Source organism: Bubalus kerabau, chromosome 16 (assembly GCF_029407905.1).
Source record: "Bubalus kerabau isolate K-KA32 ecotype Philippines breed swamp buffalo chromosome 16, PCC_UOA_SB_1v2, whole genome shotgun sequence".
NCBI lineage: Eukaryota > Metazoa > Chordata > Mammalia > Artiodactyla > Bovidae > Bubalus > Bubalus kerabau.
In genome coordinates this window covers 66,901,710-66,926,497 of record NC_073639.1, presented here as the reverse complement: position 1 = coordinate 66,926,497, position 24,788 = coordinate 66,901,710, and the positions used below count along the sequence as shown (strand labels likewise).

The 24,788-nt window shown below is 43.6% G+C and overlaps 2 protein-coding genes across 3 annotated transcripts; one reads left to right on the top strand and one right to left on the bottom strand.

Annotated features, from left to right (window-relative positions):
- Positions 1 to 3,026: 3,026 nt before the first annotated feature.
- On the top strand, positions 3,027 to 22,567 carry COQ5 (coenzyme Q5, methyltransferase). Of its 2 annotated transcripts, none has more exons than XM_055550623.1 (7): positions 3,027 to 3,152; positions 6,156 to 6,305; positions 9,315 to 9,536; positions 16,620 to 16,726; positions 18,148 to 18,236; positions 19,091 to 19,202; positions 19,287 to 22,567. In XM_055550623.1, exons 1-7 carry the CDS (start codon positions 3,071 to 3,073, stop codon positions 19,386 to 19,388), a joined length of 864 nt encoding a protein of 287 aa, XP_055406598.1. In that variant the 5' UTR covers positions 3,027 to 3,070; the 3' UTR covers positions 19,389 to 22,567. The 2 variants fall into 2 exon arrangements, with proteins under 2 accessions (XP_055406598.1, XP_055406597.1); XM_055550622.1 differs by lacking the exon at positions 3,027 to 3,152 and adding an exon at positions 3,553 to 3,799.
- Positions 22,285 to 24,787, bottom strand: DYNLL1 (dynein light chain LC8-type 1). Its single transcript, XM_055550629.1, has 3 exons — positions 24,639 to 24,787; positions 24,296 to 24,433; positions 22,285 to 22,712 (listed from the first exon to the last, which is right to left on the bottom strand). The coding sequence occupies exons 2-3, from the start codon at positions 24,425 to 24,427 to the stop codon at positions 22,575 to 22,577; spliced, it is 270 nt and encodes an 89-aa protein (XP_055406604.1). The 5' UTR covers positions 24,428 to 24,433; positions 24,639 to 24,787; the 3' UTR covers positions 22,285 to 22,574.
- Position 24,788: the final 1 nt, after the last annotated feature.

The following is a 24,788-nucleotide window of genomic DNA, read 5'->3' as shown; positions in this document are numbered from 1 at the left end:
CAAACTGGAAGGAGAAGCGGCTAGAGGGGCTGTTGAGCCCGACGGCGGCGGTGACCAAGAAGGAGGAGGAGGCCGGGGCTCGGAGGTCCGGGCCGGGCCTGGCGGGGCGGAGGCTGCGGGGGAAGGGGAGGCGAGAAGGGAGGGTGCGCGAGCCCCGCCGGCCGGCCGGACACACTCTCCCGCCGCGGGGCAGCGGAGAGGGCTGGCTGTCTTGGTGTCGGGGACAGCTGTCTCCGACACAGCGACCGACACTCGCCTCTGGGCCGAGGCCGAGCTGCTCCGGGAATGGCGACGAGTCGCCAAACAGCATCTCGAAGAACCCGGATGGACTATATATATAGTGGAGGTGTGAGAGTGAAGCATGCTGGGAGATGTAGTTTTCTGTCTACATCCGGGTCCAATGATTCTTTTTTTCTTGCTCCTCACTGTGTGAGAGAGCTTACAGAGTGGTTGGACTTGGCAGTCCAGGTTTTAGTCTTATTACACTAATGCACGTAATAATAATATAAACTACTAATCAGTTCAGTTCAGTCGCTCAGTCGTGTCCGACTCTTTGCGACCCCATGGGCTGTAGCACGCCAGGCTTTCCTGTCCATCACCAACTCCCAGAGCCTTCTCAAACTCATGTCCATCCAGTCGGTGAAGGCATCCAAACATCTCAGCCTCTGTCGTCCCCTTCTCCTCCTGCCTTAAGTCTTTCCCAACATCAGGGTATTTTCTAATGAGTCAGTTCTCTGCATCAGGTAGCCAAAGTATTGGAGCTTCAGGTTCAGCATCAGTCCTTATAATAATGCATCAAAACATCGGACTACCTGTGGAATTCCTTTACTGACTCATTATTTTATAGTTCTTATTCTAATATTAATATCAAATTATTTATGGCTCTTATTCAGTCTCCTAATAATAATGATAATAGTGACAATAATGACAATACCTTACATTTAATATCACTTCCTCATACAATTACTTCATTTTATTGTCACTTAATATAAATCATTGTTAATATTTCATTTCGTTGTTAATAATAATAGTTATCCAATTCTTTGGGACCCCATGGACTGTAGCCTACCATACTCCTCTGTCCATGGGATTTTCCAGGCAAGGGTACTGGAGTGGGTTGCCATTTCCTTCTCTGGGGATCTTCCTAACCCAGGGATTGAACCGGGGTCTCCCTCATTGCAAGCAGACACTTTACCATCTGAGCCACCAGGGAAGCCCTGATAGTTATCACTGAGTGCTTACTATTAGCATACACTGCTCTGTGCAGTTTATATGAAGTATCACATCTTTCCTCTCAATAACTCAAACTTAAAGACGAGGAAATGGGATCACACAGCTAATAAGTGAAGTTCTCAACTACCTGTAAGATAAGCAGTTCTCCCTTTTACAGATAAGGACATTGAGACTTAGAAAATTACATATGTATTTTAGAAATCATATGACACCCACCCATACTCTGAAACATTATAAATGATTCCTTCCAACCATAGCATTTTTAGATTCAAAGGATCACAGAAAAACACTGTGAAAAAGATAAATAATTCTTATAACAGTAAATAAGGTTAACCTTCGCTAGTTAGAAACCTATTATATGCCAGGCACTGTGCTGAGAACAAAGAATTCCAAAATACACTAATGGGAGAATGTGATAAGGACTATAATAAAGTTAACACAAAATGCTGACCAGAGGAGAGGCCTGAAGGAGAGAAGTACAAAAAGGTAGGAGGAGTAAAGGAGGGCTTCCCCAGAGCTGATGTTAGTTAAGCTGAGCGTAGAAAGATGAGTGGAATTTCAGCAGTCATACATGAACAAATTAATAAACAGACAAAATCCTAGACATCTCCTAACTAGGCCCTTTGGGGCTTCTTAATCATTATATGTTATAAAAAATATTAAGTATATAGAAGTCAATTTCTTGAACTTAACAGTTTTAGCTGGGATAAAAGAAATTAGATACTAATCTCATATTTTTTTAACGTTTCTTAAATGCCCTCCACCAGTCCTTATCTTGTTTTTACTTTTCCAGTTTTTTCCCCCAAAAATCATACTGAAATGAGAGAATGGCTACATAATGCATCAAATTAAGTCTAGAAAATCCTAAAAGTCCATTTTTATGTATGACTAGATTTGGAAGATACACTAAGTTTCCTGGGTGATTTTTTATTTTCTTTAACAAAGATGTGGGAACTCTGATGACATGAGTAAATCATTTCTTTCTTCTAGTACTCTTAAAAGTGAGAAAAAGGGAGAAAGCCCCGTGCAGTTCTTCCCAAATAAAGCAGTGGGTGTCCATCTGTTAGACTACATTAAGCCAAGAAAAGATTTTCCACTTTCAAAGTAGTTTCTTAGGGGCCTTGGCACTTTCTCCTTGTGAAACATTTACAGGAAACATATATTTACAGAGAAGTAAAGCAAAAACACACAGAAATCCAAATAAAACACCACCTCCATCCTCTTTTCCGCAAGATGGTCTACGTTACCCTTTCCATAGAAAATAAAGGGAAAGTCTGAGGTTAAAGTAAAGCACTCATTCTGTACCAGCTGGAGCTAGAAATGTAGCTTTGTGATAGTAGGAGACAGGCTGAATGGTGCTTGGTTGTGACTTACTAAATAGATAGATACCAGAAGGACTTCCCTGGTGGTCCAGTGGTTAAGAATCCAGCTTCTATTGCAGGTGGCACAGATTGGATCCCCGGTCCAGGAACTAAGATCCTGCGTGCTGCAGGGCGTAGCCAAAAAGTAAATAAATAAAAGTAAGTTAAATACATACCAGAGTTTTCCTTCCCATTTATGAACTTCCTAGGTTCATAAGATGGAAAGACCAGAGAACTGTCTTTCCTACATCTATCATTCAGAGTAATCTAGCATAAATTTCTCAAGATTATTCTGCACACCCCTCTCATACAAATCACCAGAGAATTTCGATCAAAAAGATTCCTAGAATCCATGCCCCGTATCATTTACTGATTCAAAAGCTCCTTTTGCCCTCTTCAGCACCGGAAAAAGGGAGCTACTTGGTATCTCCAGAGTTAATACTACCGATTAGTAGTACTAATCTACTAATCTACTGATGAGATTCCCTGATGGCTCAGATGGTAAAGAATCCGCCTGTAATACAGGAGACTCAAGAGACGCGGATTCGATCCGGACATGTAAGAGATGGGGGTTTGATCCCTGGATTGGGAAGATCCCCTAGACAAGGGAATGGCTACCCACTCCAGTATTCTCGCCTAGAGAATTCCATCCTAGAGGAGCCCGGCAGACTACAGTCCGTGGGATCGCAGGGTCAAACACGACTGAGCGACACTAACACACACTACAGATTGGCAGGATTCAGAGACCTGGTATCTGAAGTGACTGGGGCTCTCCCTAAGGTCCGTTGATTCCTTGTGAATTCTATATTTAATTTGAAGACAGAGAGAAAGGGATTTCGCGTACTCAAAGACTAAAAAGCCTCAGGATCCCAGAGATCCTGCAGAGCTACTTAGCATCAGGTTTCAAGACGCGTTCAGCTAATAATGTCTCCGGTCGGCCGCCGTCAGCCATCTAGCGATGCTACGCTACGTCCTGTCTGACAGCGGTCACCCGACTGTCAAGATGGCAGCCCCCAGGAGCTGGGCTCTATGGAGCTTCTGCGGCCGTGGGTGGTCGCGGGCAGTGTCGGGCTGCAGGCTCCCCGGGCTTCGTAGCTCCTTGCCCAGGGGCCCCCTCGGTGCACGGCTCTTGTCCCAAGAGAAGGAGGCAACCGAAACGCACTTTGGGTTTGAGACTGTGTCGGAAGAGGAGAAGGGGGGCAAAGGTAAAAGGGGTGAGAGGGTGAATGGGGAGGATCTGACCGTCTATGGTCTAGTTTCTTCTGCCCAAACCAAGGATTGATTTAACGTCCTGTGAGCTCCGCTGAGGGGCTTCCCAGGTGGCGCTAGTGGTAAAGAATCCACTGGGTCGGGAAGATCCCCTGGAGGAGGGCAAGGGAACCCACTCCAGTATTATTGTCTGGAGAATCCCTGTGGGCAGAGGAGCCTGGCAGGCGGACACGACTGCTTCAAGCCACTTAGCACGCACGCACGCGCCTCTGATGCATTAACTTGTGCAGTCCTGACCTCCAAGGAGTACCCTTAGTCTGTCTCTGCCAAACTTAGAGCCTTCTCTTTTCAAGTAATTATCACAGAACCCCATCAATTGAGCATTTATGATGTGCCAGGCAGTGTGCAGACATTATTTACAATTCTCATTTCAACTTCCTGATGGTGAGTATTGTTATTCCATCTTACTCATGAGGAAATAGAGACTTAAAGGTTAAGCAAAACCTTGCCCAGTTTAACGTAGTTAGTGGAGGCACTGCTCTTTCAACCTAGTTCGGTCTGACTACTGAGCCCATATTGTTAATCTCTTGCTAAAGGGATAGGCCGTCTTTTATAGAAAGAAAGAAGGAGACTATTTTCTATTCATATGTGCCTCAGCTTCCAAATTTGCCAGATAGGGAAGATAGTAATTTCTTTCATAGAGTTCTTGTGAAGATTATATTACTTCATACACTAAAGTTTGAATAATACCTGGCATTTCATAATTGCTCAATAAGTGTTAGATATTGTTCAGCACTTTCTTTGTTTTCACCGTAAGACTTGGGAAAGGAAAAGACCTGTTTTAAAATTCCAGCTGTACCATTTGTAATGAGAAAGGTATTATGCTCACATTACAGATAGATAAGGTGAGGCTCTGAGAGGTCCCTTAACTTGGCCTGTAGTCACCCAGGAAATAACAAAAAGAGCCTACAATTAAATTTTTGATCCTCTTATAGGCTAGTATATTGTATTACCTTCCACCTCAACCTTACTAAATACATAGCTCTACTATAATTCCTTGAATATCAAATTTAAATTAACACATTTCATTGTGAATCCCCAAAAAGTTAAGACTCGTTCATAACTGTGTTCTCAACATTTGATGCACATTAGGAGCTTGATAACTGGTCGTGGGGTGAAATAAGTGGAGCCAGGTAAAATGATAGTAAACTCCATAAGTTCATCTTCCCAAAGTTCCTGTGGCTGCAATTCCAAAATGTCTGGGGTGGCAGTATCAACATCCCCATGGTCATGTTTCTCCTATGATTCCATTGACATTCCATTTCACCTCTAAGGTTATCCCTTTTCATTATTTTGTTGCACTTTCATTTTTGTAGCCCAGTTTCCTCTTTCAGTTATCTAGTTTTGTAAAATGCTACAGAGATTCACAACTGAGATCAGAAGGTAAAACAGCTACATGCTTTGCTGTCTGCATGTGAATAAGGGATGTATAGTGACCAACCCCCTACAGACTGTGAGAGAAGTGACCTAATTGGTTTCTGATCGTGATGCATATCTCTTATTTATGCATGATTTGTGGACTGAAGGACTAATAGCAAGATTCGTACTTTATGCAACTACTCACAGTTAATATACCATTGCATTTGAATGATGTTGCTAGAGGACTGGTGTTATTGAACTAAACCACAATAACTGAAATTCTTGCATATTAGAACCACATAAAGCAAGAAGGGCTTATACTCAGTGGGTTGAGCCTCAGCGTCCCTGGAAACTGGGGAACTCCCTGGCGGTCCAGTGGTTAGGACTCAGCTTGGGGCTGATCCTTGTTTAGGGAACTAAGATCCCGCAAGCCATGCAGTATGGCCAAAAAAGAAAGCGATTTACTACTAAGTATGTGCATGGCATTATTGCAAGGTAATGGTCCTATGTGAAGCTAAGATAACAGAAAAGAGGTTGACTTATTTCTTACTTGAAGCAGTTTAAGCCATTTTAAATTCTTTATTTATTTGGATACACTGGGTCTTAGTTGTGGTGGGCAGGATCTTTTGTCTTCCTTGTGGTATGCAAACTCTTAGTTGTGGCATGTGGGATGTAGTTCCCCAATCATGGATCAAACAAGGGTGCCCTGCATTGGGAGTGTGGAGTCCTAGCCACTAGACCACCAGGGAAGTCCCTAGTTAAGCCTTTTTTTAAAAGCGGTAACATGCAGATTTGGGCATCAACCATTATGACTTGGCTCTACCTTGCAGATAGTTAATTTTATGGGGGGAACGGGGAACTTTCTTACATTTAGGACTTTTCCAGGCTAATATTATTAGTAGCCCAGTCATGTTGTATTTCTCTCATGTCAAGTCTATCAGGTGTTTGAAAGTGTGGCCAAGAAGTATGATGTGATGAATGATATGATGAGTCTTGGTATCCATCGTGTTTGGAAGGATTTGCTGCTCTGGAAGATGCGCCCGTTTCCTGGGACCCAGCTTCTGGATGTTGCTGGAGGCACAGGTAATGTCCAGTTTGGTCTCCTTGGGTAACACTGAACTCTTTTCATAAAAACTAGTTTCTGTTGTTGTAATGAGCTAGCTCACCTTCTATTAGGCTGAACATGGTGATTGAAAATCAATACACTTCTCAGAAAGATTTACTCTTTCCTTTTTTCTTGTTTTAGTTTTATTTATTTAGGCTGTGCTGGGTCTTCACTGAAGCTCAGGCTTTTCTTTAATTGTAGCGAGCAGGGGCTACTCTCTAGCTGTGGGCGTGGACTTCTCACTGTGGTGGCTTCTCTTGTTGCAGAGCACAGGCTCTAGGGTGCACAGACTTCGGTAGCTGTAGCGCGTGGGCTCAGCAGTTGCGGCTCCCTGGCTCTACAGCATGGGCTCAATAGTTGTGGCTTAGTTGCTCCACAGCATGTGGGATCTTCCAGGATCAGGAAGTGAACTCTTGTCTGCTGCAGTGGCAGGTGGATTCTTTACCACTAAGCCACGAGGGAAGCCCTACTGAATGCCAATCAAAAACAGAGAATATCAACTTTGTGCCTGTCATTTTTCTAAAATTCAGAGGATTACAAAGTAAACTGACCAATTTTTTTCCTCCAGTGTCCTTTCCCCATCTAAACAACTATTGTTGCTTTCTGTTTAACCTTTAGCCCACTTGCCATCTTTCTTTGCTGAGGAAGGGAGGGGCTTTTATCATATAAGTTTTCAAGGCAGCCTTTTCTGCCTAATGTACTATCATATCAGATATCGAAAGCTTTTTTATTGGAAAAAAAAAAGCCTCTTTTTATTTATGCATGGTCCTTTGTTTCCTGGTGCACACTAGGCATTTGGAGAGAAAAATGTCATATAATGTAATAATGTAATAATCTATACTAATAGAATAATATATAATAATAAATTGCAATAGAATAATGTCCATGTTTATGTTTGGCTTTGTTGGTGTGGTCCTCTCCCCAAAAGGAAGCACAGAGGAAAGTGAGGTAGAGGACATTAGCAGAATCTATCAAAATCTAAAGTGCTTTTTAGTCTAGGATCCCACAATTCCAATTCTAGACATTTAATCTGAAAAAAAAAAAACCAACCCTGCACAGAGATCCAGCCGCAGAAAAGTTTCAGTCAGAGCTGCCACCACCTCCAGTGCGTCCCAGCCAGTAGCATTACCACATGCCAACAACTGCCCGTGTAGAAAATGCAATTAAAAAGTAAGCCCATACATTTAAAAAGACATTTAAAACATACAGTAACAAATATGCTCACACTACATAATTTTTAGTAATAGTGAAAAGTTGGAAGTAACCTATTTCTACCTCAGTGAAAAATGACTTTAAGATACATCAATACTATAAAATATTAATATTAGGTAGCTATTTAAAAGAATGAGAAAAGCCTATGAATACTGATGGAACAGTATATCAAGGACATATTAAGTGGGAAGGAAAAGAAAAGTTATATACAATGGATATAATATAACCCTCATTTATGTTTTTAAGTTGTTTCATGTGAGTACATATAATTATATTTAAATTTATAGGAAAGTGACTGAAGAATACCCAATTGGATGGAGAAAATGGAAAACCTAAGGCTGTATTTCTTACAAGAAATAAACAAAGAAGAAAACAAAGACAAGGAAACAGCATTATAAAAAGGGAAATATGATCCTGAAAGCACTGGCTTTGCCTAAACAATATTTACGACATGGTCACAATAATGTAAACACTTGATCTTCTGCTTTTAAACTCAAACCATCAACAAAGCACAGAAAACTTAGAGCTATAGAACAAATACAATGTTATCAGGCTTGGCAGAACATACACACACACAGAAACACACACACATATATATATAATGGAAGGTTGAAAGGAGTCAAAAGATACTATCTATAGTTGATGGAATAATAAAACAAGGTAGGAGGGATAAACTTGGAATGGGATTAATAGATATATACTGCTGCTAAGTCGCTTCAGTCGTGTCCAACTCTGTGCGACCCCAGAGATGACAGCCCACCAGGCTCCCCCGTCCCTGGGATTCTCCAGGCAAGAACACTGGAGTGGCTTGCCATTTCCTTCTCCAATGCATGAAAGTGAAAAGTGAAAGTGAAGTCGCTCAGTCGTGTCTGACTCTTAGCGACCCCATGGACTGCAGCCCACCAGGCTCCTCTGCCCATGGGATTTTCCAGGCAAGAGTACTGGAGTGGGGTGCCATTGTCTTCTCCAGATATATACTACTACATATAAAATAAGCAACAGGGACCTACTATATAGCACAAGGAACTATAGTCAATATCTTGTAATAAGCCATAATGGAAAAGACTCTGAAAATGAAAATATATGTGTAACTGAGTCGTCTTGCTATATACCTGAAACACTATAAATCAACTGTACCCCTAAAAATTAAAAAAAAAGAAAATATAGATTAGTTTATTACTGTAGGTTACATAGGTATCTGTGAGGAACTATTAAAAGTGATATAAATATATTGGGAGGACAGAGGCAAGCAGAGATGGGGGCAGGATAGCTTTATCAATTTTGTGAGTAAAGAAATAGCTGTAACCAACAGAAGAAACCGCTAAAGGGATTGGGAAAGATGGTCTGTGGGGAGCTGAGCTGGTTATGGGAAGTGGTGGGGCAGTGAGTTGTTGCTTGTGAGTGTACCTTCATGTTACTGTCACAAAAATTATTAGAAAAAGACTAGGAAGCAGTACACTCAGTTCTTCCCACTTGTCATGTCTGGAGAGTGTGGAGATGGCAACTTTCATGTTTTATTCTATATATTTAAGTATTGAGCCTTTTAGAGTAAGAATGTGTCCATGCATTACATATGCAGTTTTTAAAGGTTTTTTATTTAAAGAATCTTAGCAGTTAAAAAATTGCTGTTAACAACAAAATGAACTATTGAAGTGAATACAGCCTTTCGGTTTTCATACACTCCTCAACCCCTGTATCTTTGCTGCTCCTTTTGGGTTTAAGAAATGCTGCAGTTGTGTTTGTGTTTGATCTTTCCTTCTGTTGGCTTCCCACAGGTGACATTGCATTCCGGTTCCTTAATTATGTTCAGGCGCAGCATCAGAGAAAGCAGAAGAGGCAGCTAAGGGCCCAACAAAATGTATCCTGGGAAGAAATTGCCAGAAAGTACCAGAATGAAGAGGATTCCTTGGGTGGTTCTCGTGTCATGGTCTGTGACATCAACAAGGAGATGCTAAAGATTGGAAAACAGAAAGCCCGTGCTCAAGGATACAAAGCTGGTAAGTCCTGCAGAAAGTGGACCTGGAGGAGATGTTTATAAATGGAATGTGTACAATGCTGAAGTGCTTGCTTTTCCAGATTTCAGAAACTTATAGATACACATGTGTACTATTGCATAAGTTATTTCAGCAACCAGTTACCAACCTCAAGTGACAGGGGAGACAACCCAGACCCAAAGAGGTTAAGTATCTTATTCAAGTCATGCAGTTTAAATGGCAGATCCGAAATGTGGACTGACTCTTTGGGTCTCAGCTCTTGGACCCTGAGACAGAAGTTTGGCTTTCAATTCCCAGCAGCTCTCTGATGACCCCAACACCCTATTCTTGAGCCATTTCATCCCCCTCCCAAAACTAAGCTCTGCCTCAGCTTTCCAACCTGGTGGCACCCAGCCAGTGACCAAGGATCCATGGGGCGCCCAGGCCTGAACATATGCCACGTGGGGCTCTCTTCACAAGCAGTCTTTGTTCCAGAACCCCCTGTTGGGTTGGCTGGGGCTTTCTCAGATCTGCGTCAAGGTCTCATGGCTCTTCCCACACACATCCTTGCTTCCTCTTCTTTTTATTTTTTTTCCGGGTATCTCCCCTCACCCCCCAACCAACCCACCCCCCCGCCAGAAAAGAAAACTTTGCCCTCCTATCTCTATTTCAGCATGGGTTTCTCAGAGGGCGCAGCTGATGCTGTTGAAGAATCACCCATAAATGGTACTCTTCAAACTTCCCTCGCATGGTCTGCTCTTCAGCCAAGGGGAAAGTGACTGGCTATCTCCAGGCAGCTGCTGCAGCTCCCAAATGGACAGTTTCTGCTCTAGCTTAAAGATACACGTTTTACATTTGGCTTTCTCTTTTTATATTTTGAAATACTTTTGCCCCCAGTATTTTGCCCCAGTAGACGTACTGATCTGGCAGCTGCAGCATGTTTACCCAGCTTTTCAGAGCCACTGTACTGCCCTCTTCCACACTGGCCGAGCACTGCAGGCAGCCCCAGTGAGAGGCAGTGGTACCCAACAAAGAACCCAAGTCCCTCGGGTCAACATCAGCACTTCTCTCCTCTCCCACCACCTCCCCACCACGAGTGGCTATGGTTGTTTTAGCTTAATTCTTCCTCCTCCTACTTCCACCCCCAGAACGAGCTGCCTAGACGAACTGCAGCCCACTCGGCCCCCCAGATGAAGGGCTCTTTTGTTAACCATCAGCACTGATCAGAAGGCCGACAGTCACTAGTGTTTCTAGACAAAGGCACTGTGTTACTCCTACTGAGAAACGTGTTTCCCTTCTCTCTGGTGCTCAGCCGCGAAGAGTGGAGAACAAAGATGGAAATGATGGGTAATGTTCCACTTCTGGAATCATCTCTGCCATAGCATAGCTTGCCTTTCAGGCTCTCCTAACAGCCAAGACAGATCCACCTGTGTAGGAATCATTAGGTGCTGCAGAGTTTGGTTTTATTTTTCATCCTTGCTTTGAAAGTGAAAGGAAAGTCCCTCAGTCATGTCCGACTCTTTGCAACCCCATGGAGTCCTTGGAATTCTCCAGGCCAGAATACTGGAGTGGGTAGCCTTTCCCTTCTCCAGGGGATCTTCCCAACCCAGGAATTGAATCAGGGTCTCCTGCATTGCAGGCAAATTCTTTACCAGCTGAGTTACCAGGTACCAGTCTCCAATAATAATGCCTTTGCAACACATATCATGCCAAAATAAATTTGAAACTAAATAGAAGGATCCTAGAAATTATTTAATAACTATAAATGTTAATGTAGAAAGGCATTTTTGTGTGTAGCACAATGATATGTTGTATTTACATTCAGCACTTCCTCCCAAAGTAGAAGCTTGGAGGGCAGAAACCTTAAAAAGATTTGATGGGTTATAAATGTGATATATTTGGGAAAATTTGGGATGTTAGAAATCAAACATTTGAAAAGTTACATTATGAAGAGGTAAATATTAACCATAGTTCCATCATCCAGAGATGACCCTCAGTATTTTAGTATATTTGCTCCCTAGCTTTTTCCTAATCATTTCCTTTTAATAATATTGACAACATCTTGGAGATATAATTTAGTATTCTGCTTTGTTTAATTTAGCATTGTATCATGAGATTTTTCCATGTTATTGAAAATTTCTGGGGACTTCCCTGGTACTCCAGGGTTAACACATTGCCTTCCAATGCAGGAGGTAGGAGTTCGATCCATGGTCAGGGAGCTAAGATTCCTTCATGCCCCTCACAGTCAAAAAAACCAAAGCATAAAACACAACGAATATTGTAACCAAATTCAATAAAGACTTTAAAAATGGTCCACATTAAAAAAAAATAAGTCTTAAAAAGAAAAATTCCTGGGAATTCCAGTGGTCCAGTGGTTAGGACTCTGCATTCTCACTGCAGAGGGCCTGTAGAAGCTAATGTATGTAAAGTGATTACATAGACCTCGTCATCATGGGCTTAGTAAGCAGTAGCTTTGATGATAATGTTGTTAATGTCTTTCTCTGAAAAATTTCCTCCGAAAAATCAAATGGCTATGTTAGAGGGCATGCTCATTGCTGAGGCTCTTGTTAAATACTGTTAGTGTGCCTCACAGGAAGATTATTTCCATTTACCTTCCTCTATGAAACCTCCTATGAAGTCTGAGGAGGCCTTACAAATAGCTATGAAAAGAAGAGAAGCGAAAAGCAAAGGAGAAAAGGAAACATATAAGCATCTGAATGCAGAGTTCCAAAGAATAGCAAGGAGAGATAAAAAAGCCTTCCTCAGAGATCAATGCAAAGAAATAGAGGAAAACAACAGAATGGGAAAGACTAGAGATCTCTTCAAGAAAACTAGAGGTACCAAAGGAACATTTCATGCAAAGATGGGCACTATAAAGGAGAGAATGGTATGGACCTAACAGAAGCAGAAGATATTAAGAAGAGGTGGCAAGAATACACAGAAGAACTGTACAAAAAAGATCTTCATGACCCAGATAATCACAGTGGTGTGATCACTCACCTAGAGCCAGACATCCTGGAATGAGAAGTCAAGTGCACCCTAGGAAGCATCACTACGAACAAAGCTAGTGGAGGTGATGGAATTCCAGTGGAGCTATTTCAAATCCTGAAAGATGATGTTGTGAAAGTGCTGCACTCAACATGCCAGCAAATTTGGAAAACTCAGCAGTGGCCACAGGACTGGAAAAGGTCAGTTTTCATTCCAATCCCAAAGAAAGGCAATGCCAAAGAATGCTCAAACTACCGCACAGTTGCACTCATCTCACACACTAGTAAAGTAATGCTCAAAATTCTCCAAGCCAGGCTTCAGCAATACGTGAACCGTGAACTTCCAGATGTTCAAGCTGGTTTTAGAAAAGGCAGATGAACCAGAGATCAAATTGCCAACATCCACTGGATCATCAAAAAAGCAAGAGAGTTCCAGAAAAACATCTATTTCTGCTTATTGACTATGCCAAAGCCTTTGACTGTGTGGATCACAATAAACTGTGGAAAATTCTTCAAGAGATGGGAATACCAGACCACCTGACCTGCCTCTTGAGAAACTTATATGCAGGTCAGGAAGCAACAGAACTGGACATGGAACAACAGACTGGTTCTAAATAGGAAAAGGAGTACATCAAGGCTGTATATTGTCACCCTGCTTATTTAACTTCTATGCAGAGTACATCATGAGAAACACTGGGCTGGAAGAAGCACAAGCTGGAATCAAGATTGCCGGGAGAAATATCAATAACCTCAGATATGCAGATGACACCACCCTTATGGCAGAAAGTGAAGAGGAACTAAAAAGCGTCTAGATGAAAGTGAAAGTAGAGAGTGAAAAAGTTGGCTTAAAGCTCAACATTCAGAAAACGAAGATCATGGCATCCGGTCCCACCACTTCATGGGGAATAGATGGGGAAACAGTGGAAACAGTGTCAGACTTTATTTTTGGGGGCTCCAAAATCACTGCAGATGGTGACTGCAGCCATGAAATTAAAAGACACTTACTCCTTGGAAGGAAATTTATGACCAACCTAGATAGCATATTGAAAAGCAGAGACATTACTTTGCCAACAAAGGTTCGTCTAGTCAAGGCTATGGTTTTTCCAGTAGTCATGTATGGATGTGAGAGGTGGACTGTGAAGAAAGCTGAGCGCCGAAGAATTGATGCTTTTGAACTGTGGTGTTGGAGAAGACTCTTGAGAGTCCCTTGGAATGCAAGGAGATCCAACCAGTCCATTGTGAAGGAGATCAGCCCTGGGATTTCTTTGGAAGGAATGATGCTGAAGCTGAAACTCCAATACTTTGGCCACCTCATGCGAAGAGTTGACTCGTTGGAAAAGACTCTGATGCTGGGAAGGATTGGGGGCAGGAGGAGAAGGGGACAACAGAGGATGAGATGGGTGGATGGCATCACTGACTCGATGGACATGAGTTTGGGTAGACTCCGGGAGTTGGTGATGGACAGGGAGGCCTGGCGTGCTGCAATTCATGGGGTCGCAAAGAGTCAGACACGACTGAGCGACTGAACTGAACTGAACTGATGAAGCCTCCCTACTGAATCATACTTCGTGTCTGATTCACTGCATGTCGAATAATACTGAAGCTGAATCAGGATTCTCAGAGGATATAGCCACCCTGATAGGCAGCTCCCTTGGGTGTTTTCTGAATTCATGACCAGACTTCGGGTCAAGACACTCTGCTTCTCTTTGAGTCCAGTAGAACCAATATAACTATGCTAAATTATGTACTTAGAATAAATTCTAATGACTATCTGAAGTAGGTACTATTATTGACTCCACTTTACACATTAGGAAACTGAGGCAACGTAGTTTATCCAAAATTATATAGCTAGGGGCTTCCCTGGTGGCTCAGTGGTAAAGAATCTGCCTACCAGTGCAGAAGACATGAGTTTGATCCTTGGTACGGGAAGATCCCACAGGCCATGAAGCAGGTAAGCCCATGCTCCACAACTGCTGAGCCTGTGCTCTAAAGCCTAGGAGCTGCAGCTACTGAAACCATGCACTGCAGCTACTGAAGCCCAGGAGCCTAGAGTTTGCGCTCCGCAACAAGAGAAGCCACCACAGTGAGAAGCCCATGCACCACAACTAGAGAGTAGCACCTGCTCTCTGAAACTAGAGAAAAGCCCACACAGCAACGAAGACCCAGCACAGCCAAAAATAAAAAATAACTCTATTCAAAAACTTGTATTATTTAAAAAAAGAAAAAGGTTATATAGCTAATAATTGGGAAAGCTGGCATTAGAACCCAGGCAACACCAGGACCTGGGCTCGTAACCACAGTGCTTTACACCTAGTTGGATAAAAATTGGTTAAGAGTAAGGCATAACTACGGAGAAGGCAATGGCACCCCACTCCAGTACTCTTGCCTGGAAAATCCCATGGACGGAGGAGCCTGGTAGGCTGCAGTCCATGGGGTCGCTAAGAGTCGGACACGACTGAGCAACTTCCCTTTCACTTTTCACTTTCATGCATTGGAGAAGGAAATGGCAAGCCACTCCAGTGTTCTTGCCTGGAGAATCCCAGGGACGGCGGGGCCTGGTGGGCTACGGTCCATGGGGTCGCACAGAGTTGGACACGACTGAAGTGACTTAGTAGTAAGGCATAACTAAGTAACCAGTGTCTACTCTGAGAACCTTGGGGGAAACTTTCTTCTAAACTTCAAGAACACCAGAAACTTCAAATTCTCAGGACTGAAGGACACCCTGAAGACGGTGGCCAGGAATCCACTGGAGAAAGCAGGTGTGCGTTTTCTGACACCGCTTCAGATACCGCACGTGTGATGTTCCCCCAGCACCATCAGTTCAGTTCAGTTCAGTCGCTCAGTCGTGTCTGACTCTTTGCAACCCCATGAATCGCAGCACACCAGGCCTCCCTGTCCATCACCAACTCCCGGAGTCTACCCAAACTCATGTCCATCGAGTCAGTGATGCCATCCACCCATCTCATCCTCTGTTGTCCCCTTCTCCTCCTGCCCCCAATCCTTCCCAGCATCAGAGTCTTTTCCAACGAGTCAACTCTTCGCATGAGGTGGCCAAAGTATTGGAGTTTCAGCTTCAGCATCATTCCTTCCAAAGAAATCCCAGGGCTGATCTCCTTCACAATGGACTGGTTGGATCTCCTTGCACTCCAAGGGACTCTCAAGAGTCTTTTCCAACACCACAGTTCAAAAGCATCAATTCTTCAGCACTCAGCTTTCTTCACAGTCCACCTCTCACATCCATACATGACCACAGGAAAAACCATAGCCTTGACTAGACGAACCTTTGTTGGCAAAGTAATGTCTCTGCTTTTGAATATACTATCTAGGTTGGTCATAACTTTCCTTCCAAGGAGTAAGTGTCTTTTAATTTCATGGCTGCAGTCACCATCTGCAGTGATTTTGGAGCCCCCAAAAATAAAGTCTGACACTGTTTCCACTGTTTCCCCATCTATTCCCCATGAAGTGGTGGGACCGGATGCCATGATCTTCGTTTTCTGAATGTTGAGCTTTAAGCCAACTTTTTCACTCTCTACTTTCACTTTCATCAAGACGCTTTTTAGTTCCTCTTCACTTTCTGCCATAAGGGTGGTGTCATCTGCATATCTGAGGTTATTGATATTTCTCCCGGCAATCTTGATTCCAGCTTGTGCTTCTTCCAGCCCAGTGTTTCTCATGATGTACTCTGCATAGAGGTTAAATAAGCAGGGTGACAATATACAGCCTTGACGAACTCCTTTTCCTATTTGGAACCAGTCTGTTGTTCCATGTCCAGTTCTAACTGTTGCTTCCTGACCTGCATATAGGTTTCTCAAGAGCCAGATCAGGTGTTCTGGTACAGTTCTCCAATTCTCCAGCACCAGCCAGCTGTCCAACAATTCAATTCAGTTCTAACACTAGTTACCAGAGTTAGCATCAGATTCCACAGGTTTAGGGCTTATTGCCACAAGACTGCCCCCAGTTCAGAAGACAGCCACCAACAGGGTGTTCAGGGTACCCATACTTCTGTCCAGCTGACTACAAATTCAGGGGTTCCCACAACCCCCTTCCCAGGTTTGACAGTTCCCTGGGTGCAGAGGAGACAGCAGTCCAGGCTGAGGCCAGAACTGCTTTTCTCTTTCAGGACTTGCCTGGATATTGGGAGATGCGGAAGAACTGCCCTTCGACGATAACAAGTTTGATGTTTACACCATTGCCTTTGGGATCCGGAACGTCACACACATTGATCAGGTAACCATGGCCGCATCTGCGGGCGTGACTCAGGCTATTAGCTCTCTGGGGGTGGCTCCACAGTGAATGAGGAAAGGGAGAGATTCTTCTCAGGGCCCAGCTCCTGAGTTGAATGTTTCAGGCTGAGGTCTTAATCCTTTTAATTGCCAATTTTCCTGCTCACAAAATTAGAAAAACCAAAACCACAGAGCAGATCCCTATAGAAGCCTTTGTTGCTTGAGTTGGTATTCATATCTTCGAGCCCGTCAGTCTTGCTCTCTCATGTCATCTGCTTCCTCTCTCTCTATGAAGCCTCCTGACTCAGAGTTCACAGATGAGAGCAATTCCCAAGGCTGACACAGGAAAAGGCACTCAGCCCCTATTTTGGCAGAAGGTGGCTAGATTCACGGATCCTCTGTTGGAAGAAGGGAATGTTCAGCCCTTAATTTGATGCAGCTCTTCTTTTATTTCTACTTGAACATTCTGTCCAAACATTTGAAGATGACAGGCAAGGCCCCCAGTTTCATTTCTGTAACGTGGACTCCAGTTGCCTGGTTGCCAGCTTTGGGTGGGATGTTGTTTATGGTGTATTTTAATTTCATTTTTTCCTGTGTCTATAGCCAGTTTATTGTTCTTTTTAAATTAAAAAAAATAAATTTTAATAAATTCAAAGCTCAAGCAGCACAAAAGGGATATATCCCTAAAAAATCTTCATCCTTGTGTGCTAACCATTGAGTGGTCCTCCCTCTGTGGTCACCAATTTCTGAGTGGCGTATCTTTGGAAAGATGTCTTGGGCATATTAAGTGTATTCATTTCCTTTCTTTTTTTAATAAAAATATTAGCATATGAGACATTTTGCCCATTGCTTTTTTCCCTTAAAAATATACCTGCAAAAACAATTATATATATATATATCTGCAAACTTTTCCATGTCTGCACATAAAGAACTCTGGCTCTTCCTTTTTTAAATAGCTGCATAGATTCCGTTTGTATATATATTCCCTAATATAACCAGTCTCTCATTGATGATTAAGATGCTTCTGCTCTTAGGCTGTTCAAATCGTGCTGTAATGAATAACCCCACATCACTTCCACAGTAGAAACATTTCTGTAAGATAGACTCTTTGAAGGAAAATTGGTGGATCAAAGAGGGATAGCCATCATGATTTTGAGAAGTAATTCAAAAATTGCCCTACCCCAATCTGAGTCAGTTACTAGAGAAGATTACTCCAGGTAACCTTCTCTAGTCATGGGCAGCGGAATGGCTAAAAGATTTAGGAGACTGGGTTTGTTCTGCTGTTACAGCTTCCCAACTGAGATTGAACACAGGGTCTGTGGGAAGGAGGCTTTATAACGCCCACAGAAGCTAGTGCCGCCTCAGCCTTCCAGAGACGAGTGAGGGTTGATGAGGGGTGTGTCCTATTGTTCTTGTCTTGCTCAGGCACTACAGGAAGCCCACCGGGTCCTGAAACCAGGAGGAAGGTTTCTCTGTCTGGAGTTCAGCCAAGTAAACAATCCCCTCCTATCCAGGTTGGTATTGTTAACAGGGCTTGATTTTCACCATCCAGCCAAGGGTTTCCCATCCCCAAATCAATAGAAAATAGCCAGTAGCTTTAAGCAGGAACCTCAGAGTCCCTGAGTCCCTGAGGGACAGTGCCACCTCTGTGTTCAGCCAGTTCTGAATGATAACACCTAGACCAGAAGAGTTTCAAACCAGTGACCAGAGAGACTCAAGTGGGCCTGCATATGTATTTTGTTTGGCTCATGGTTACTTTAGAAAATTGACTTAGATGTCTGTATTTTAAAATTGAGAAATTTTACATAAAAATTTGGATTTCCAACTTCAGTTGAGAAATCAGGAATATGGCAACCCTGGTTAAGCCCATATTCCCACATGGCAATAATCAGAGCTGGGTAGTAACTGCCCCTTCCCAACTTTTCTGCTGCTACTGCTAAGTCGCTTCAGTCATGTCTGACTCTGTGCGACCCCATAGACGGCAGCCCACCAGGCTCCCCCGTCCCTGGGATTCTCCAGGCAAGAACACTGGAGTGGGTTGCCATTGTCTTCTCCAATGCATGAAAGTGAAAAGTGAAAGTGAAGTCGCTCAGTCGTGTCTGACTCTTAGCGACCCCATGGACTGCAGCCTACCAGGCTCCTCCGTCCATGGGATTTTCCAGGCAAGAGTACTGGAGTGGGTTGCCATTGCCTTCTCCACTTTTCTGGACCTTCCTAATTGTGCCTGTCACCACACCCTCAACTGGGTCACTTATTTCAGGTACTTGCTTGACCCCTATAGGCATTTTTGAGTTTATAATCCCAGGCTTAGACCTTCTTGCTTATTAACGGTCATGTTCTAATCTTAATCTTTTGCCTTTTTGTTTAGGCTTTATGATGTATATAGCTTCCAGGTCATTCCTGTCCTGGGAGAAGTCATTGCAGGAGATTGGAAGTCCTACCAATACCTTGTAGAGAGTATCCGACAGTTCCCATCTCAGGTACAAAAAAATCTATAGCTTACAACCCAAGGCCCCACAGTTGAAATCCAGGCAATTTCTGCTGTATCTTTCTTTGTGTTTTAGGAGGAATTCAAGGAGATGATAGAAGATGCAGGTTTTCAGAAGGTGACTTATGAAAATCTCACATCAGGCATTGTAGCCATTCACTCTGGTTTCAAACTTTGACTCCTTTAAGATTCTGAAGCGTGAACCAGTCACATCCTGTCAGAAGTCTGGAGCTGGAGGATAATCCAGTTAGTGTGACCAGCAGCAGGACATCTCTGCTTGAGGCTATGTGCCTTGGACCCATGTTCTGATGTGACCAATCTCAAAGTGAAAGAACCAAGTTCCTGTCACTTGACTGCAGCTTTCCTTAGGGGCTGCTTCAGGCCTTCTCCCAGAGTTATTTGTCTGTACTTTTGCTTAAGTCCTATTTTTTCTTGGGTGTGCAGTATGTGGTTAAGGTAGAACCAGCACTAAAACTCAATTTTGAAGTGTATTTGTAGTTTCTCTGCCAGTGCTGCCTTCCAGAGGGATAATGAATCATTTGAATCCAATGATGATTTGAACCAGAAAACTTGCTAGCTATACCCAAGTTCACCTTTCAGCCTAGGACTAAGTCTGGGGCCAAAAGCCAAGGCCCAAAGTATAGGGCTAAGGATCACAACTAGAACTGTGCAACTGAAACACTAAATGAGTTTACAATTTTCGTGGATTTTGTCAGTTTCTTCTTGAGGGAGGTGAAAGAAATACATTTTCTTCATCATTCATTCAGTACTCTTCCACCAAAAGCCAGTATTGTGTCCTCAGTTCCCAGTCATGAAGAAAACAACTTGACAAATCCTTGTTGAAAGAATAAATGTACCAGCAGACTTCTGCTTTCACATCTAAAAAATTGAGAACTTGTCAGAATACATTTGAAGAAAGGATCTTATAGCCAAAAAAAAAAGTTTGGTAACTATCTAGCCAAGCCCCCTCCAGTACTCAGCAGAGCTGGGCAGAGCTCTTATCTCCTTAATATAGTCCACTATATTTGATGTTAAAATCAAACCATAAATATTTTCAGTGTGGATGAAATTTAAGGGTTTTCTTTTTTGCAGGGGGGTAGGGGTGGGAAAAGGGCTGGTAAGAAATTACAGAAATGAACCTGGGAGTTGTTGCTGGCAGTTTAATTGCAGAGACCTTGCTATTGCTGTTGAGTCATTAAAGTTATGCCCAACTCTTTGGGACCCCATGGACTGTAGCCCACCAGGCTCCTCTGTCCATGGGATTTTCCAGGCAATACTGGGGTGGGTTACCATTTCCTTCTCCAAGGAATATTCCTGATGCAGGGATCGAACCCACATCTCCTGCATTGGCAGGGAGATTCTTTACTGCTGAGCCACCAGGGAGGTCCTGCAGAGACCTCAGACAAGGCTATTTGAAATGTCTTCAGATGTGCTACCCTCCTGCCCCAGCACGGATGGGGTCATTTATGTACCCTCACTCACAAGATCTTACCCTGTCATTGAAACGCTTCCAGATACAGCTGTCTATATACAAGTGTCTTAAAGAACAGCACCTAAGAACTTGTGATACAATGCTAAACCTTAGAAAAACTTTCAGCGTAGATTTTGTTTTCAGCCAGTTGGAGCCTTGAAATTAACAAGGATCAGGCACTGAAAAATCTTCATGGGCGATCAACCCAGTCCTATCAGTGGCAGTGATTCTCATATCTGAATCAAGAAACAAAAAGTTAAAAGCTGTCACTTTCTGGTGATATGGGCCAGGTCAAATTAGAACTCCCACTGTCCAGCTGTTTATGGCCTGAAAGCAGCTTTAGGCTCTTTGCTGGACTGCTTCTAAGAAGCTAAAATCAACAAGATGGATGCAGCTTTGGAGGCCGAATACCTGTCAGGTTTCAAACAAATATAGCCAGATCACAAACGTAAGCAGCTAGAAGAAAGGTTAATTACAGGAACCTTTTCAGTCTGTTCACATAAATCCAAACCTAAATCACCCCAATTGCAGCCCCCTATTCCACAGTACCTCCCTTATCCTTTTCCTGCAAAAAGCAGGAAAAACTCTTCTCCCATTTTAATTACCCTAAAACAATTTTTTGCTTTCTACCCTGAAACTTTCCCAGCCCTAACATTGTTCAGCTTCATCAGAACTTCCAAAACCCCAAGTTCTCATTAAGAAAACGTCTCCCAAAGATGTTAGACTTAATACTATTCTTAAGATGGAGTCATTGATCAATTCAGATCTATCACTTCCTCTGTGTAGCTGTAGCCTGGCTGCAAGGTCTAAAACAAAGGAGCTTTACCTCATATAAACACTGAAAACAAGGGAAAACTAAAAGCCAGAACCTTCCTTGCAGTCTCCCAAGATGGTGTGGGTTGTTTTAGCCTCTGGATCATTTCATCTACAAAAGCTGTCTGCTTTACTTGCTTTTATTGAGATCTGTCTTCCTAAAACTGATAGCAGGAAAACTTTACTTATCCACAACTTTAATTGGGCCTTTTAATGAAAAGCTTCAACTCACATGTGAACACAGCTAGTTAAAAAGCACAGCACAGCAGGCTTGTAAGTTTAAATTCCTGCAGACTTTATTAGAATCACATGGAGGACTGCTGCTTAAAAGCTTTTTCCCTTTAAGACCACCTTTAATCTCTAGAGTATACTTTGGCCAAGGCAGGGGAGGGTAAATGTCTAGAGCCCAACAAATTTCTCATTAGCCCAACTTTCTCACCAGCTTATTTCCATTTTACAGCCACAGAAAACTTAAAGGAGTTATACGACACATTCATCTTCTCTTGAGGCCTAAGGCCTAGAACAGTCTATAGCAGTTACCACAGAAGGAGCACTTAAGGAATGTATTTATCAGGTTAGGAGTAAGAGTTTCTCTGCCATGCATTTCTCAACATGCACTTCTGAGTAGTCTTCCACGTACAACAGGAGCAGGCTGGGCAAGAATGAAACTCCAGAGTGTTGAACAGGCTAGTCTGTTACATTCCACAGAAACTTCAAGGAATCACCCCCACCAACCTACCCAAGATCAAGTAATAGGCCATCTTCAATAGATTATTTGAACAAACGGTAATTGATGCACACTTCAACAGATTTATTTCTTTAAAGGGATGAATTTTGAAGAGAAAAAACATGGGGCAGAGAGGTATGGAATAGAAAATAAATACAAATGTAAGCTGTTTTACTAATTGCTTTATAACCACAAACTAGTACAGAGAATGCCCTGTACAAAACACAATAAAGGTTCAAAGATGGAGGTGTTCCCTTAGGCAAGGCTGAAGACTTAAGTCTCTGGTATTTGGAATTTAGGCTGCAGTCCTTGTTTTTGGATGGATCACTGGGTGTGTGGCACAGTCCATGCTTTTAACCAGATTTGAACAGGAGAATGGCCACTTGGCCCAGGTAGAAGTAGATGAAGTGTTTGGTTTCATGTGTCACATAACTACCGAAGTTCCTCCCCACGATGCAGTGCCAGGTGGGGTTGTACTTCTTGTCAAACTCCTGGGGGGAGGAGGTGGAGAAAAAACACAGAATTTTAGTGCTAAACCTGAGGTCAGAGTTTGCCTCCTAGATAAACAGAGCCCGTAGGAGCAGAAAGGAGGAACTTCGGCATCTGCAAATTCTTAAAATGAAAGAATGTTCCCCAGCTCCAAATCGCCTACATAGTGCATTAATGCAAACATACTTGCAGTCTGAGCTAAACTGGGAATGGGGGCTGGGGAGGTAAAAGTCAGAAAGGGCAGCCTCTGAGAGTGCTTTGTTATCATGGTAATTACACCTTCTAACTTCTATAATATTCAGGGACAGCAGGTGACATCAGTTATAGTTTACCCTCTAGTATTTATCTCTAAAAGAACTAAGCTATCCTAGTGTATGACATGTACCCTCAAATCCAAGAGAACAGTATTGAGCCCAAAATACCGCCATTGTAACTCATTTTAGTACTGTTGAAAACAAAAGGTTTCCAAAAGAACAGAGCCTCAGTGAGCAAGCAGCTAAACCACTGGAGATCAAAATTTAAAGGACAAGACACTTGGTGCTCCACTGTCCCTGTAAAAAGCAAGCTGGAAGCAGAACCTGACAGCCACCTGGGCAAATTTTATCTTTACTGCCAACAGCCCTCTTCCCCCATCTATCCTGATGGTGCCAATCTACCCTACCACCTAGTCCTCAAGGCTAGCAAATTGCACTAACAACTTTTCCCTATTTTTCCCCACCCCCAGAAGCTCTAGGAACTAGAATGCCTGTGTTAATTTCATCACTAGGTAGCTCTAGGTAGGGGCCAAAGCTAGTCTTTCTCTGAAATCTTTCTCTATACAAGTATTACGAGTCTCTGGCCAGTTAGGCGAGATTTGGCTACTACTGTATTGTACACAGTGGGAACGTCTTTCAGATTAAGAGGAGTACATTCTTATAGACTAGACAAACGCACTGCTGTTGCTGCCTTTGTCAGAAAAGGTATTTATTTCTGTTCCATCTGAAATCTTTCATCTTCTCATTCTCGACTGGAACCCTCCCACGACTTAGGCTGCCAGTTTCTTTCCCTTCTAGAAAACACAGCTCGAGAAGTTGGCAGACCTGCCAGCTTTCTACAGACTGTCATTTACCAATCCCCCAACCCAGTCCCCAACCACCACCACCCACTTTCCCTCAACTGCCGACTGACTCCCCACTGGAGGCTCGCAAGATCTCCCTCCGGCCCTGCTGGAAACACCCACGCAGCTCCCCCCTCTCCAACACCCAGATAGATCCTGGGCGCAGCAATCATGCAGAAGGGGGAACCGCTGCTCCCTGATCCTAGAAACCGTTGCTAGGTGGCGCTTTCCCCGTGGAGCTGGGTTTAAAAAAAAAAAAAAAAAAGGAAAAAAAAAAAAACACAAACTTCGGGCGCTGAGGGGCCGATCTTCAAGAGAAGTGCAAAATTCATTTGCGTCCTTTTCTGGAAACCTCTACACCGCGCCACCTTGCGTGCCCCCAAGGATCTCTGCCAGCGCTCTGGGGACGCATTATAGAGGGGAAGGAAGTTGTGACTTGCCCCAACAGTGCGCAAACTGCCCGAGCCCCCGCCCGCGCCCCGTCCTCACCTTCTTGATATGGGCCGCAATGTCCTTCTCTATATTATACTTTTCCAATGCCTGAGTAGCACACTCCACCGAGTCCTGTTGCATCTCCTCCGACATATCGGCATTCTTGATTACGGCCTTTCGGTCACACATGGTTGCCTGAGGGGCGAGGCCAAGGCAAAGGATGAGGAGTTAGGAGTATGGGCTGCAGGCGCAGTTTCCCCGGTCCACTCCGCCCGCCCCACGCCACCCCGGGACGACGCCCCCCACCCCACTTCTCAGGAAGCACGAGCCGCGCGAACAGAAGGCGGGAGAAGTCCTGCAGGGGACGAAGCCGGAGAGTGGAACCCCCTGAGTTTCTCACCAAGGAGCAGGGGCTGGCCGACTGCAACGGTCTCCTGGGGGAGGGGCTGGCGAAGCTCACACCCGCGTAGAGAGGCGGTCGCTACCGAAGCCGTGGCGCATCTAAGGAACCCCACGCCAGCCGCCGCCGCCTAGTACCTAAGCCCCGCCC